The following is a 15,053-nucleotide window of genomic DNA, read 5'->3' as shown; positions in this document are numbered from 1 at the left end:
GCCGTCTCATCAATTTCGGTTTGTCAACAGGGTCGCGCTTTTTATATAGCTGCCAACTGTACAAAGAGCATGACCGTGAGAAAGCTGTTGGTCTGTAGCAAGTAACTAAAAACTTTCCGTTAAATTCCCATTACTCTACACGTTCTAAATAACTTAACCCACACAAAATCCGCTCTAGCATTTTTCTTAGCTAGCGTGAAGCTTTACCAATTTGTAATCAGTCTGTTTATCATGTCGTATTCAGTGAGATAATATCACCAATGCTGCGACTATGAAGGCGTAGATCGAGGGTGAAAAATTACAGCTCGTCAAGACAGATCTACTAAATGCGTATTGAATTCCGTAGCAGTCGACCTAACCCTTTATATCTATATATAGCTATCTGAATGCTTAGGTTTCAGTACGAGCAACGTTAAGCGATCTAAATGAAACACAGCATGCGTACTTTGTAATTGTTCATTTATTTTTATAATATATTCACACGCTAATTGCAGCACGTTCCCAATTCAACAGGTTCGTACACTGACGAATTAGGTATTAGGAATTATTACTGGTATATAGTCAACTTGCCACCATCAGATATACATAAGTCCATCAAATCTAATTATTTTTTCTGTTACTATTTCTATATACACTTTATGAGGATAGGCTCCGCTCCCCGCTCTTTCGTGCATCGTATCGTTATCAGAGTGTCGGCCACGTATCAGCAGCCGTGGACTCTATTTTGCCTTTTGTTTGCGTTTCACGCGCTCTAAATAGCGGTCTAATCTCGAGCTCCCGCCAAAAGCTACCCAAACAATTGCAAGCTTCTTCTCTCGTCGCTCGGAACTCCTTCCATACGCAGAAAACCTTCGACCTCTTTCATATTGCCTTCCAAAAATAACTGGCTGACAATCTAACTCAAACCAGCTTCGTCCTAAGCCGTATCGAAGGCATTCAATAGTAATAACTAACGCACGCAATAGCCAGTCGATTGAAGTTCTTAAATGAACACAATTCATCACCAACGGTAATTTCGCTGACGAAGCAGATCTAGCTCAGGAAATGATGAGTTCAATATCTCCAAATCAATTATGCTACAAAGGCGCGCACTTTTTAGTGAAGGCATATCAAAGCACATTTATCAAAACGTAACGGACGGCACAGGCCGTAAGCTGCCTCTGTATTAGCTTCAGGAGGAAACAGTTTGATACAAGCGAAAAAAAAAACACGTATTCGACTTCAGTGTGTCGCCTCGACATGACAGGCGCCAAAGCGAATGAAGATAAACACGACAATGTAAAATTGGCTCTTACAACTAAACGGCATAATAGATTTAATTTGACTGAAAGATATGGTAGAGCAACCATAGAACGCCTAAGCTTTCAGTTAAAAACCCTAGTCAAGATTCGGAATGCCATTCCACGTACCTACCGCATTTTGTTTTTATAAGGCAAAAAATATCGCGAAATTTCTGTTTTGCTGCCTTAGCACAATTGTAGTCGTTTAGTCGGTATAATTGAACACGGTTGGCGATACATTTCTTATTTACATTTTTCCACTGATTTTCACAGACAAAGCCCTGAACTATCCATCACATCATTACCGGAAAATTGTGCGACTGATTTCACATGCCTCCAATAAAAATGAAATATTTCCACGCATTTCGAAGAAATTTCCTCGCATACTATCCCCATTCGGTATGCCGGTTTTCTTGAAGTGGTATTATTACCGGATCGCATTTAAATGCTTTATAGTATGCGATCACGGCAATGTGTATTGCCTCATTCTGGGTCATCTTGCTCGGTAAGATAGCGCAAATTCTATCACTAATAAATTACTTACATTCATCTGTAAGCAACTTGCAGCCGGTCGATCCATTTATCTGTGGAGCGCCGCGCCTTCCATTCACGTCTCCCCTCGATATTATTCGCAAATTTATCTGCCCCTTCCCGTCCACCTATATTCACCTATACAGGGTGATGCATCGCGTTAGCCTTTATCCTTATTAACGAATCAACGACACATCCCGGTACAATTTTCAGCGTCTACTTGCATCCTCCCTTGCTGACGCGCTGTTTCCTTTCATATACAACAAGCACAGTGTACATTCCCGTACAGACAGTCACACCTATGCGTGCAAGTAGTCAAACTGCCTGACTGGCGTTTACAGATTCAATCGTCTCTCAATCATTCGATCATATTTTTAACAATTCATCGAGTGTCGACCCGGAGCTTAGTACCAGCGTTGTCCTAAAGTCTGCGATATGCTTCTTTAGCAATTGCGACATTTTGTATATGTCTCTTGCAGCGGCCGAAGTGTCTTACCAAAGGTACGAATCGTTAAAGGGCCATGTGGGGGAAATGGTGCGCACGGGGTTGACCAGGCAAGACACAGCCATTAGCTAGAGAGGAGCCTTTGTCGATACAAAATACAAAAAAAGAACTTGTTTTTAATCTCTTTCCTCCATACCAAGTAGTAAAGCTGCTTTTTTTTTATTAAATATAATAATAGAAATTATTATAACAGCACTTTCGCTAGTTGTTGCGGGTTGAGAGAATTCTCACTAAGCATTTCTCGGATTTCTATTTCGTCACTGTCGACTGACATAAATGTACACAGAATATTCCACATTTTATAATATTGTCTATATCGGCACTATTATTATTACAAACATAATAATAAGCGACGTGTCTTTTTCCGATCGTCTGCTGCACCGATCGTTTATCAGCTACTAATTAACATTCTAGTCGTGACCCTAGCGTGTCGGTGGGACGGCGAAAGAAAGCTGCAAATTTTATCCCGTAAGGCGACACTATCTTGATATCTGGGCTTCTTTGATCCTTGATGCCTGGGATACCTCTGAGAGTTTTTCAAAGGGTGTGGGTCTCGCTATAGTTATGTTTTGCTTGTCTGTTCGTGCTGCACGGGCACGTTTACTGTTTTTTTCACTCTATTCGTTCAATTTCATTTACCCACTTTCGTTCAATAGAAACGCTGAAATGAAATAATTACAATAAAACTAAGTATGATCGATATTAGTCACGGGAAGCTGCAAACAACATTAGCTATTAAAGAGAAAGGAAAAACTTCCCTATTTGATCGCAGACGGTCTTAACTAGTGAGACGGCTTGAATAAAAGCTTAACAGTCGTCATCTACAGGGTCATTTCCAAAGAGAAAGGGAGAGACATAGTATCTGAATGAAATGAAAAAGAAAAAAACGAACATTTTTCAATGTTCGTTTTAATCTGCTAATTATTCTTTGTAAATCTATGATATTTATATACATATATTATTTCCACCCGTCGCCCCACTACTCGGCAGAAAACTAAGGTCATCGCGGGTTTTAGTATGTCAGCACCTTTAGATGGTAATCCACATGTAATACGGCATTCTACAGAAAGTGCCATTGTTACAAAGGTGACAGTTGAAATTTCCAAGCTATACTATTAAGAGTATCAGAATGCACAGTCATTTAGCAATCGCTCTCGTAGCCTACAAGTCTGAAGAACGAAAGGCCGAAGTAGTTTTTTTTTTTACTAACCTCACCAACATTCCCATATGCCCAACTTTCTTCTCGAAGCCCCAGCATATCTCGTTTAACACTATCACTATCAAGTAACACAGCCCCACAGCAGAGTAATTCTACTCCGCATGAACAGTTAGCAAATGGTTACAACATCTCTACCGTAGATCCCGCTACCGATCCTCCCCTATACTTTGCATCCTAATTAATACTAATATATATATATATATATATATATATATATATATATATATATATATACATATATATATATATGTATATGTATATATGCAGCCTCTAATTACAACAAACAATTGTTTGACGTCGTATCTTGCCAACAACACCGGTTTGACTCTGTTCAATAACAGTTTTTCGCAGTCCTCCTCAAAATATGCCAAAGCCATTGTTTTTCCACCGATTTCGATAAACGCCCAAAAACGATTCGTTTCTATTCATCAGCACCATCACCTCGCGCGCTATACAAACTGGTTGTTCGCGCTGCCCTGTTCTGCTTTTTAACAGCTGGCCACAAATGCAGCTGAGTAATGTGAATGGGCATTTCTAACTGCCGATGGTTGAATAAACGTTTTGGAGTGGCATTTGGAGAGAGAAGCAATGTCTGACACATGGGTTGGTTCATGCTGGATGATCTTTTCGACACTAAGTGTCAAACACTGAGGGCTCATCAGCTTGACAAACGGGTATACAAGTAACGTTCACTTACAGAGTCAGTTGTGTTTAAAATCGTTAAGAGATGTATGTGTAGGTTTCCTTTTGTCCTTCGACCCGTGCCATGTAGTCCTTTTCGATGAGGAGGTCTATGCATCTCTTGATGGCCGGTACGCTTGGTCGGAAGTTGCTTAGTTGCTTGATAACTTCGCTGATCAGCTGCTGATGTTGGGAGGTCTTTCGCATTTTCATAATTCGAACGATCGCTGCTTGTATGCTTTGTTGTCGATCTTCGGCTATATGTCGTTGCGTCTGCTCTTGGTCGTGTTTAGCCTCGGACTTGATAGGCTGATTGATGTTGACGCGCGTCTTTTTACTCTGAAAGCTATATCAACAAATACGTAATGTATCGCAATACAAAGACAAATGGTAGTAGTAGTAGTAGAAAATGCCCTAATAACTGTTTAGTCAATAACCTGCAGCGGTATGAGAGGAATACACGAGATGCGGTAACTGAATCCAGACAAATCTTAATTTTAAATTTTCTCTGTAAAACGCATACTTGCATATATCGTTATAGGTTATTTCATTAAAACTTCGATATTGGGTATTGGCGCAAGCTTTGCTGTACAAATTTTGCAAACCGTACCAGGTTATTGTCGATCATTGTATACTAGGCTTATTCTGCTCGTCTTCTGCTGTTGGCCTATAATGGCCTCGTTGGATTTGTTGTGTATTCAATGGCATACTCATGTCTAAGTTGAGCCATGTGTCTCTAGCTAAAATCATGTGCTCGAGTTTGTGCGCCACATTCCACAGACAAATCGTTTCACGCAAATTTTTGTAACTTACTCTGTATTGATTCTCAATTCTGTAGTTAAACCCAATTCCTCGCAATCGGATGTCGATGTTCCAGCGACGTTAGCTCCCGATGTTCCGGGGACGATGGCTAAGACCTCCTGCTTGACCAGAGCCTGCACCACTTGCTGAACCATATCGATCCGCATGTTTGTGCCCATCTGTAGATGTTGCAAGGTAAGTTTGTTACTAGTCGAATTGAACAACAGTAGAACGCCCATTTGAAGCGTTGATGCCTGAAGATAGTACTTCTTTTGGAAACAGTTGGCCAAAAGTTCGCCTTTGCTCATTGAATACAGCCATGTTAACTTTCGGCCCGCATGTTTAGTAGAATAGAAGTTGGCAAACATCGAAATGCAACGTTCTAGGCTGGCTGGCAAGGTAAATTCATATTTCTGATGTGGGAATGGCCACAATCCAGAACTCAACACCTGAACACTGAAATCGATTTGTAGCGGGTTATCTTTTGTTGATGTTTGAATGTGCTCCTTGAACTGGGGAATCAAATCTTTGGAGATTGTAGCGTCTTGCAGCATACGTTGGAGCTTTGATGTGTATTCATAACCACAGGCTGTTTTTAGTTTGGTGAGCATAGATGCTTCGGCGTCTTCGCTAGCCGACGACTGTGTTACCAGCCGTCTAGCCAACATTTTCGAGTAGATATGTTGAAAAGCATCTTTATCTTCTACATATTTGAACACAATCATAACCTGAAACGAGATAAAACCTCGTTAACATGATGATTTAATAAAGTTTCAAAGCAATAATTAATTAGGAAAGCTCTTTTCGACACCAAAAAATATCTTTGAATTACAAAAGAGTTATTGAAAACACGCTTAAATTAACTCAGCTTATATATAGTATGTGATGCATACAGTCGTACCTGATTAAGAACATCTTCAAGATCACTCTCTTCAGGGTTTCTTGAGCTCTTTTTGAGAAGCATGTCACAGTATCGAACGAGCAAATCTGGACCCTTCGAAGTGCCGGCTTGTGCGTGCCGGGTCTGAAAGTTCTCATTTATAAACTGACCACACGCTTTGTCCAGAGCTTCGACGAACTCTGTCAAGATAAACACCCGAAATATATAAAAAAGATCCACAGCGAAAGATAGTGTTAACTCAAACAAGGCCTGTTTGATAAAACTCTACATGTGTGGAAAAAACACGAAAATATCCTAGTTTTATCCTAGTGAATAATATTGATAGGTAGCAATAAACCACTAAAAAACGCGTGATTCTCTAATACCTTATGGACTGATTGTATACATAATTCGTGACAACTGTTGAACCTGAACCTAACGCAATTGGGTGCGTTCCTACACTTACCGACATCATTGGTGAAGGTATCTATCACCAGATCCGAGTATTTCTTATGTACCGTTAGTATAGCATTGACGTATTTTCTGGGATCGGCATCCTTTCCCTGTGCTTCAAGTGCAGCTTGTCCCTGTTCATTGATGTGAGTTTCAAGTATCCCGCGCAGGGCAGTGAGTCCTCCCGGAACTCGGGAGACCAGGTTGTACATCCGAGCTAGATCTGTCTTTCGATCTTGCTCGAGTAACTTCTTAAACTCTATGTCAAGCGGATATATAGGCAATCTTTAAAACCAAGCAGTCCACAACTGTGCAAAATAAGTCGTGCGTACCAACTAATGACTGCCTAATGAAAACTATACTGGCATGTTATATGACATGATATACGGAGACGCTAATGCTGTTATCGGTAGTGTGCAATTAAGTAGCATTGTTATGAATAGGTTCAATATTTGAGGGCTTTGAAATTAATTCCGAGAAAATTCGATTGGTCTTACCGTCATAAAACTGATCTAAGTGCTGCTCGATAAGAACACTTTCGCAAGTCTTAGCGAGTGTAGGCAATGTCGTTTCGTGAAGGTAGCGATAGACACGGTCATTTTCTTCCTGCAAAAAGCTCTCCGCCTAAATAAAGGCGTAGGCAACAGGCCAAAAGCAGAACCATTGTCATTACCAATTTACGTGCTAATGCGTGAAGAAAGTAATCATACGATGTGTGGTAATACAAATCGATGAAACAACAGCATTACATAAAAGCTACTTGCCTGAATAAGGAAATCTGTGACGGGTTTGCTATTTAGCAGTTCGCTGCTTTTTGCGGAATAGAACTGTCTTGTCTGATCGAGGAAAGCATTCTCAAATGCCTAGCAAAACAAACAAGAAACACCGTTGGTTATACACGATTCTGGTCTCTCTTCGCAGCCAACCGTATCTCGGAAGGGTTTATTTTCGAGGCAGCTATAATCAGCGTCACCCAGCGCGATAAGAAAATGTCGCAAACTAAAACGACAGTATAAAAATCAACTTTTCTTCGCACCAAACGCGGTCACAAGATAATTATCCAATTATATAGCAGGCCCCAACATCAGAATTTATTTTAACGTACCTCTCGATAGACGGATAGATTTGGACCTTTTTGGTGACCTTCCTCGGGTTCATTAAGCCCCAGCTCGACATAACTTTTTATTACGCCAGATATAAGGGTAGTGTCTATTTTGGCCTTGCCGCGTTCTTGTTGGATAAGTTTTAGTACTGCGTTCGTCACCTGTCAGGAAAAAAACAGACATCAACACAGATTTAAATGATCGAGGCAAACTTTTCGATAGAACAGAGATTTAATGATCGAAATAAGTACGTCAGACCTACAGTGAGCGTAGGATATCTTACGAGAACGTCGTTGCTGCTTAGAACTGCCGAAAACCATTCAACAGGTACTGAACAACTTGTTCCTTAAAGGACAACTTTCTAGAAATTGAGGTCTCCACTGTGGGGAACTAACTAATGGCTGGCAACGGGTTATCAACTCCTAAATAGATGAGCAAAATCAAGATCGAATCGACCTGCATCTCTGATGTTACAGTAACGAACGAGCCTTGCAAAAAGTGCTGTCCACGAAACTAGAAAGACTTGCCTTATCTTTGTTTGAGATCATTGGCTTGTCTATCGAATAATCTCGACATGCACCAATCGAAAAGATTACTTGATCTATGAGACGGTAGTTCAATTTGAATTGGTCGTTCATTATATATTTCTTGCCCAAACTACACTGATTTTATCTCTCTCTCTCTCTCTCTCTCTCTGTGTCGTTTCCATTTTCCGAGCGCAAGGGAACCAGCAGCCATTTTGTTGGGGATGCATTATCACAGCCAGGTATTAAACAACATAGCAAGATTCGAAATTTATTCGAATGCCAAGCAAAGTTACTTCAAGTTCATTAGTAAATCAACAGTACATAGATAAGGTATTTGAGCTGATTTGGTCTGTCGACTCTAATTCACGAAAGATATGTTCAAACGTTGCGGAGCTCCTATGCATTAAAAAACAATGTCGAATTTTTAGCTGGTCACCTGATGACGGCATGGCTATTTTCTTGAACAACCAATAAACGTCAATTAGTAAAAAACGAGCCTAGGGAATTCTACTCGGAAGTCCTTGTCCTTTAGAGGAAATAAAACCTAGGTTGAAAATAAATTATATGCTTGGCTGACTTTCTTCATTTCGTTACACAGTGTAGCGTACCAAGTAGCGTACCGTAATTTGCCAAAATAGGGACTAAAACCAGAAATCCCTAGCTCTTCGAGTCGGAAGTCGGAAATCAACTGTCGAACGCATCGACATCATACTTACAAATTTCGAGATAACTCAAAAATGCGCAAAGTTTTATTAGTTTGAGATAATCAGAGACGATGTGGCTAGTATACATTATACTTATATATATATAAGCACTATAAGTTCGATCATATATATCTGACATTATTCCTAATTTGCTATTAAATCCTCTGTTTAACCTAACTGCATTAACATGGTCGAAAAGGGTATAAGCAATCCGAACATCGGAAGAAAAGCTATAGGCCATGGTAAGAGTATGGTACCTTTTCTGAAGTCGCTATACACTTCAAAGATTTATGCGCCATTCTTCGAAAATGTGGAAACATTAATTTTTATCCTTCTTACCTTGTTATGCAACGCCTTGAAGAAGCATTCCCGCCAGATGACCAGGGCGAGCTGGTAGATTTCATAGACATCCCTACGACTCTCTTCACATTCGCGCTTAACCCAGTGTCGATTGAGGTACGAACAGATGCCATCTAACACGCGCGAAGAGAACTGATACTCATTCCACTGCCGGGTATACGATCTCAGGAGCTGTGACAACACAGTAAAAGACATAACAAATGTATTCAAAATGGTAATTGGAAGAAAAATACCTGGAACGTGTAATCCACCTTTGTAGTTGCAAAGTTTGAATCAAAGACCGCATCGCAAATCATGTCACATTTGCCACACGCTATTAAGAAATTTCCTTATCGTCAGATCATACGAACACCCGCCGAGTTGTCGTAAACTCAGAGGCACGGAGCACAATTTCATTCCTTGGAAGAACCTTAAAGACGATGCAGTATGCACGCAGTATCGTAAAATGTGCGCTAGGTTCACAAGGCAAAAGCGTGCGCATCTGATCTATAGCAGGCGTAACGCGCTGGAAAATAGCTAACTTACATCCTCATCGCGAAGGTTAATAGTTTCTTCATAAAGTTTGTTGAGGTAGCCACGTAGAAATTCTTCAAGTTTCTTATACAGTTCGTGTCCGACGAATTGTGCGCCGGATCCGACGACGCATCGGCTAGTACGACCGTTCGGACCTGAGCTCGGCGTACGCGCGGCAGAAGCCCCTGCTGGATGGTTCGGGTGTACAGATGTACAGTAGTTGTACACGTGAGTATATAACTGCATAAATCGACTTTTTTTCATAGATTGGCCCTTGTGTTCGTACACCTGTAAGGAAACACGCACTGTTTAATAAATGTTTATGAAGTAACACGTGAAATGTGTCAATGCAGATCATGCACACAGGAGATCCAATTAATTTCTGATAATATATGTATGAATTTATATTGCTGTACAACAGACTCTGACATCGCGCAGCGGATTCTATACACATATATATATATAGAAAAAGTTCCAAATTAAAGCACTTCAATTTTAAAAAATATCACCCTCAGGACGCGTACATTGAAAGAACAATTTACTATACAAGTATGAATAACGCAATGAAAATAAATGTGCAGAAAAAAAGTTTGTTTACCTCACAACCCCACGTAATGCGTTGAAATGACGACATCGGCCTTACGAACTCCCTATTTCTATTATGAATTCATAACCTAACCTTCGGTCCATGTTCTCGTTTTTACATTAGTTTACCTAATAGAAAAATATTGCCGTATCGATACCGGCACAGATTAGTTAGTCCATCCATGCATGAAAGCGCATTTAGTGAACGAAATTCTTCTGTTCCCGATAATAGGTATATATTCACAATAACTACTTATTTAATTTGATTTATGAAGCACTAGCAATGCTTCACGTAGTTAACGTATCTAAATATAATTAGAAGCTGAAATAAGATGTGTGCTCAGTGGATGTGTCCACTCCGCAGAGACGTATACAAAACTAAGGCAACGAAGGCTGCCGTATCGATTGTCATGAGCTAACATTCACGGTCCTTTTCTTGTGATGGCTCATTTGCTATACTAGAGTAGCTAATTGTCTAGGGACGATTTCGAATACCCCATTTTTGATCGAACAAATTTTTTTCTTGAGCAATTAAGGTGCATTGATCTGCGCAAGCGCAACGTCAAACGAGGATTTGTTAGAAGCATAATTTGGCACTGTAACACAATACACAGCAGTTTATATATGTATATACATACCCCACATGCAAGCTCCCGTGCGACTCGTTCAGCGTGCCAATTCACCAGGATTCTAAAGGACAGCACTGAATGTACAGCCATTCACCGATCGTACTACGACCGAAGCGCTCAGCACACACATTGCTCGAAACAATTATATGCGCTATAGCAGAAGTATGGCACAATCTGTATGTCACCGTATTTCAGCTTCATTTACATGAATGCTACTGCGTCCAGTACTTTCTATCGTCGCATAATAATGCTCATGAACAAAATCTTAACTCAACTTAAGAAGCCTCGTAGACTGGCCGTGTTTTGCCCACTAGAACTGCTATGGATCCACTATCTCTGCCATTGTTATATGGACTGCCAGACTTTCTAATCCGATTCACCTGTTTCTATAAATGTTGTCGTTGACTAGTCCCATACCCATTGCGATTTGCCCTCGTGTATGCATTTGGCGTAAAATTGAAAATATGAATCGATACAATGGCACCAAAACCATCTACGGTGCGTAAGCATTTCAAATTCGGTTCCGTTTTATTTAAGATTCTTCTGGGGCATGACGTCGCTAACACGTACGAGCTTTGCCCTAAGACAAACACATGAAACAAGGCAGAAATAACATTTGAAACATTCTCAGTGTAACTTGCCGTGCTGTTACTGCCACTGTGAACATAAGTATTGGCTCAGTATCATCAAAGCACCATTAACAACATAAGTTCAAAGTTCACTGGTTTGCTAGGGCTGTTACATACAGCAATGCAGAACCACATACAACTGATCAGCAATAAGTTGTCACAATCATTATCGTCGTCTATTTCGATTGGGGTATTTTTCGAAATTTTTATGTACCAATAGCATTGTCGCATGTCTTGGAATCCACCACCCCCTTATATAGAATGCGGAGTTGATTTGGCATATTTGAGCCATCTAAGCACATAGATACGAACAAAATCACCACATACGATTTGAATTCGTAACTACTTGCACCTTGGCCTACCTCGTCTAATCTTTGATTAAGTAAAATCTTTCTACCCGTAATACAACGTCCCCTAATGATACGATGCGATTTTCGTCAATCACTTTCGCCTTCGGTACTACAGCCCCTCGATGTTATTAAGCAACGATCACTGAACACGAGCTTGCCCTCCTTGATCCATTAGCCCCACTTTTTCACCGTTGAATACCGAAAAGCTGGTTCACCTATCGTATTGACCAGCTATCACCGAACTGTGTTTTCTTGGTTGCCGCTGGTCTGCATTGAGGCAGTCTGCATACAACAATATACCAATGAGACGACACAACAAGCGTCAGACTGCCTTCTTTACCAGTGTCAACACGAGTAGCCGTAGCGCCGACTATCTGACCGCTTGTCACTCTGCCGCAACTGTGACAACGACACTGTGCTGTATACGAGTAAGGTAGCATTGAAATTCTCTCCCATTGCGTCTTAGTATAGCAAAAAGAATAATATGTAGCAGTGTCCACAAATACCGCCACCCTAGCATCACAGACCTCAGTCACGATTGGCATTAAACTCGGACGTCCATAGTGAGTGGGCGTCTAAGAAGGGGCAGTATCAGGCTCATGGCAGTTTTCCACAAAGGGACGTACATAAATTCAAGCAATAACAGTAGCTCCTGTTTCTGCGTCCGTAACGAGTGTGCCGCTAGCGAATTACCGCGATTCTCTTACCTCTTTAATACCTGTCTGAAGATCGTCCCAGATCTGGTTAAGGTCGGTTGGCCGAAGGCCGTGATTTCCGCCGCTCATGGCTATTAGCAGTAAATGCTAGAGTGTACACGTAGCAGGGACAGCAGTATAGTCTCTGTGGATAGATTGCCTATGACAATGACCGTGTTTGTACACCGTTCTACTGCACCGGATGGATACCCGCTGGCCAGAGCATGCACACACACAAACACTCACAGCTTATAACAAGGACAGCGATGACCACCAGCGAAAACACTGTACACTACTGCTACTCGATCACCATTCACCGGCGGTTATGCTCTCCGACCTCAGTCCCTGGCTCTTGTTGCCCTGCTAGAACAACTCCAGCTAGACCAGCAGCAGCTGCAAATAACAGCTGTTGAAACACCTTCACAGGCTGAAGGTTCACAGGGCGTTGCAACTTTCCTTTACTTGTTCTGCCTACAGAAATCCTACGGCAGGCATCGAGAGTCTAGTCACCAGATAATACCCACACGCACACACCGGGGGAGCAGACCTGGCCTCAGTACACCGATTGCACTATTGCTGATGCCTGCTACCGATGCTATAGCTATACACAACTTCTAATGCGGTCTGCATGTACGCACGAGAGCAGTAGCAGCAGCAGCAGCAGCAGCAAAACCACCGCCAGCATCACCAGCATAATTGTGCTGGTCCAAGATGTGCGTGCTGTTTGTATGTGTGTGTCTCTGTCTGGGTGTGTGTGTGTCTCCGTCCGTCCGTCTGCGACTTCGTTGTTGACGTGTGACGATGATCTTTGTCTGGTGGACGGCCCTCCGCCCACAGCCACTGCTTCTCTTCACGATGCTGGACAATGACAGAAACGGCGGCGGCGGTGGCGGCAACGGCAGCAATAGTGAGACGGCGACGTAAAGAAACGCATGCTGCAGCTGCTGCCGCGCTGCCATTCACAGATACCACTTTCCGCTGTCGCCCGGTTGGGAAAAATGCTAGTTTTCCCAAAAAAATATTGTACAGGTCAAAATTCACTGAGAACATGTACACAGTAGAGCGCTTATCGTTTATTCCGCACCCTACTTATGTGCAACGTTAACTATATTGCTCTTGAATAATTTAGAGTTGATACCTTTTTAATAGTATTTGTATTGTAAATATAGCCGAGAGCACATTATGATCTTTTTGATGAAGGTAGTTTTCGATAGTTCTCTAACAAGTCGACTGCTTAATACTACTAAGCTACAATTTCGATGCGCACTATTAATGTAAAACAGTGACAACAGATATTGTATACGGTAAATGGCTTCTATATGAGAATCTAAATGAAAGGTAAATAAGCAACACAGAACTAACGTAACTTAGCTATATAGAGATTTTAGAGGTATTAACCCATTGGTCGGAAAGTGACTTAATCACCACCTTGCCATAAGGCTTATCTATATATCTTATATAAAACTATCTATCTTATATAAAAATAGCAAATATCCGATAGTTCGGATATTTGCTATTTTTATTTTGTATTACTAAGGTATGTGATATATATTATGGCTATTTCTACTGTGCCGTTGGACAGTTATGAAATTAGAACATGTAACTTATCAATCTGGCTGCACAACTAGTAAATAACAATCAGATTTAGATAGATACGTACGGAAGGTTATCCTTACTAAAAAAGTTAGCAAAGCTAAAATCTACATCTCTTATATGAGTGTTGAAAATAACGCTGTAGACAAATCACAATGGCCGTTCGGGCAACCGTTCGATGCACGCTTTGTTTCAATCCAATTTGAATCTTAATCTAACGACCCACTTGCAATAGTGTTTTTATATAGGTTAACGGGGTTTATCGACCCTTATAGATCTTGGCTGATATGGCTGAATGTTTTGCTATGGCGCAAGAAACAAAAGGAAGTGTTCTAAATTTTCACGCAATTTCCTATAACTTGAACGTTGAGATAGTTTTTGGAAGCGACTCATAGTGTACCCGCACACATAATTGCTTGTCGTACTTCCAAAATTTATCTCGGAATATTTTTTCTACGAACTGAAATGTTATACAAACTAGTCTGTAATTGCTTCGCAGTATTTGGTACACATTTATAACTAAATAAGAGCGACTGTGGAATGGGCGATCTTTCATTAAATGGGCCCATAATTTAACTCGAATTAATAATTGTTTATACGTCTAACTTCGTCTGCCTTTTTTTCTTTCTCCTTTGCAGTTGCAAAGTTGTCAATGACATTGCGGCCAAAGCAATTTTGCTTTGCTGATTGCTGAATGCTGATTGCGCGAGAGTTTCCAGGCGACAGCTCGGCTAAAAATAACGCTATAACTTACGACTTTAAACTTCAATATCTATATTATAGTTCAGTAAAATTATATTTTCTGTTCTCCAGCTTGTCAGTAGCATATGTTTTGAATGTTTGCTTGCAAATCGATTAATCTGAAACGTAGTCTTCATCGTCTAAATAACTGCCACCAAGCGTTTTTATTTCGAGAAAAATAAACCTAGTTACGATTCTTTAGTTTATGCTTAGTTAGGATTCTCCGCCTCAAATTTATTGTTTCATTGTTGCCTCGTTTAATTATGTGTTGTTT

At 40.8% G+C, this 15,053-nt stretch overlaps 1 protein-coding gene across 5 annotated transcripts; it reads right to left on the bottom strand.

The window, feature by feature from the left end:
• Window positions 1-442: 442 nt before the first annotated feature.
• On the bottom strand, window positions 443-13,112 carry Cul1 (cullin 1). Of its 5 annotated transcripts, none has more exons than XM_022811624.2 (11): window positions 10,781-12,377; window positions 9,570-9,845; window positions 9,024-9,215; window positions 7,456-7,614; window positions 7,115-7,213; window positions 6,848-6,974; window positions 6,364-6,609; window positions 5,919-6,097; window positions 5,030-5,745; window positions 4,233-4,562; window positions 443-2,977 (listed from the first exon to the last, which is right to left on the bottom strand). In XM_022811624.2, the coding sequence occupies exons 1-10, from the start codon at window positions 10,859-10,861 to the stop codon at window positions 4,256-4,258; spliced, it is 2,382 nt and encodes a 793-aa protein (XP_022667359.1). In that variant the 5' UTR covers window positions 10,862-12,377; the 3' UTR covers window positions 443-2,977; window positions 4,233-4,255. The 5 variants fall into 5 exon arrangements, with proteins under 5 accessions (XP_022667359.1, XP_086849739.1, XP_022667362.1 ...); XM_086993613.1 differs by having other exon boundaries at window positions 443-4,562; window positions 10,781-11,351; window positions 11,763-12,376; XM_022811627.2 differs by adding an exon at window positions 10,156-10,271 and having other exon boundaries at window positions 443-4,562; window positions 10,781-12,374.
• Window positions 13,113-15,053: the final 1,941 nt, after the last annotated feature.

Source organism: Varroa destructor, unplaced genomic scaffold, assembly GCF_002443255.2.
Source record: "Varroa destructor unplaced genomic scaffold, Vdes_3.0 BEIS01000006.1, whole genome shotgun sequence".
In the NCBI taxonomy this organism is placed as follows: domain Eukaryota; kingdom Metazoa; phylum Arthropoda; class Arachnida; order Mesostigmata; family Varroidae; genus Varroa; species Varroa destructor.
This window is presented reverse-complemented; position numbering and strand designations above follow the sequence as displayed.

Coding starts and splice junctions, on each gene's coding strand:
- Cul1 (XM_022811624.2), bottom strand. CDS start 10,861: ATGGCTGTACATTCAGTGCTGTCCTTTAGAATCCTGGTGAATTGGCAC. Junction 7,615..9,023: donor TCAAGGCGTTGCATAACAAG/GTAAGAAGGATA, acceptor TTTTCCTGACAG/GTGACGAACGCAGTACTAAA. Junction 6,975..7,114: donor TCACAGATTTCCTTATTCAG/GCAAGTAGCTTT, acceptor GCCTTTATTTAG/GCGGAGAGCTTTTTGCAGGA.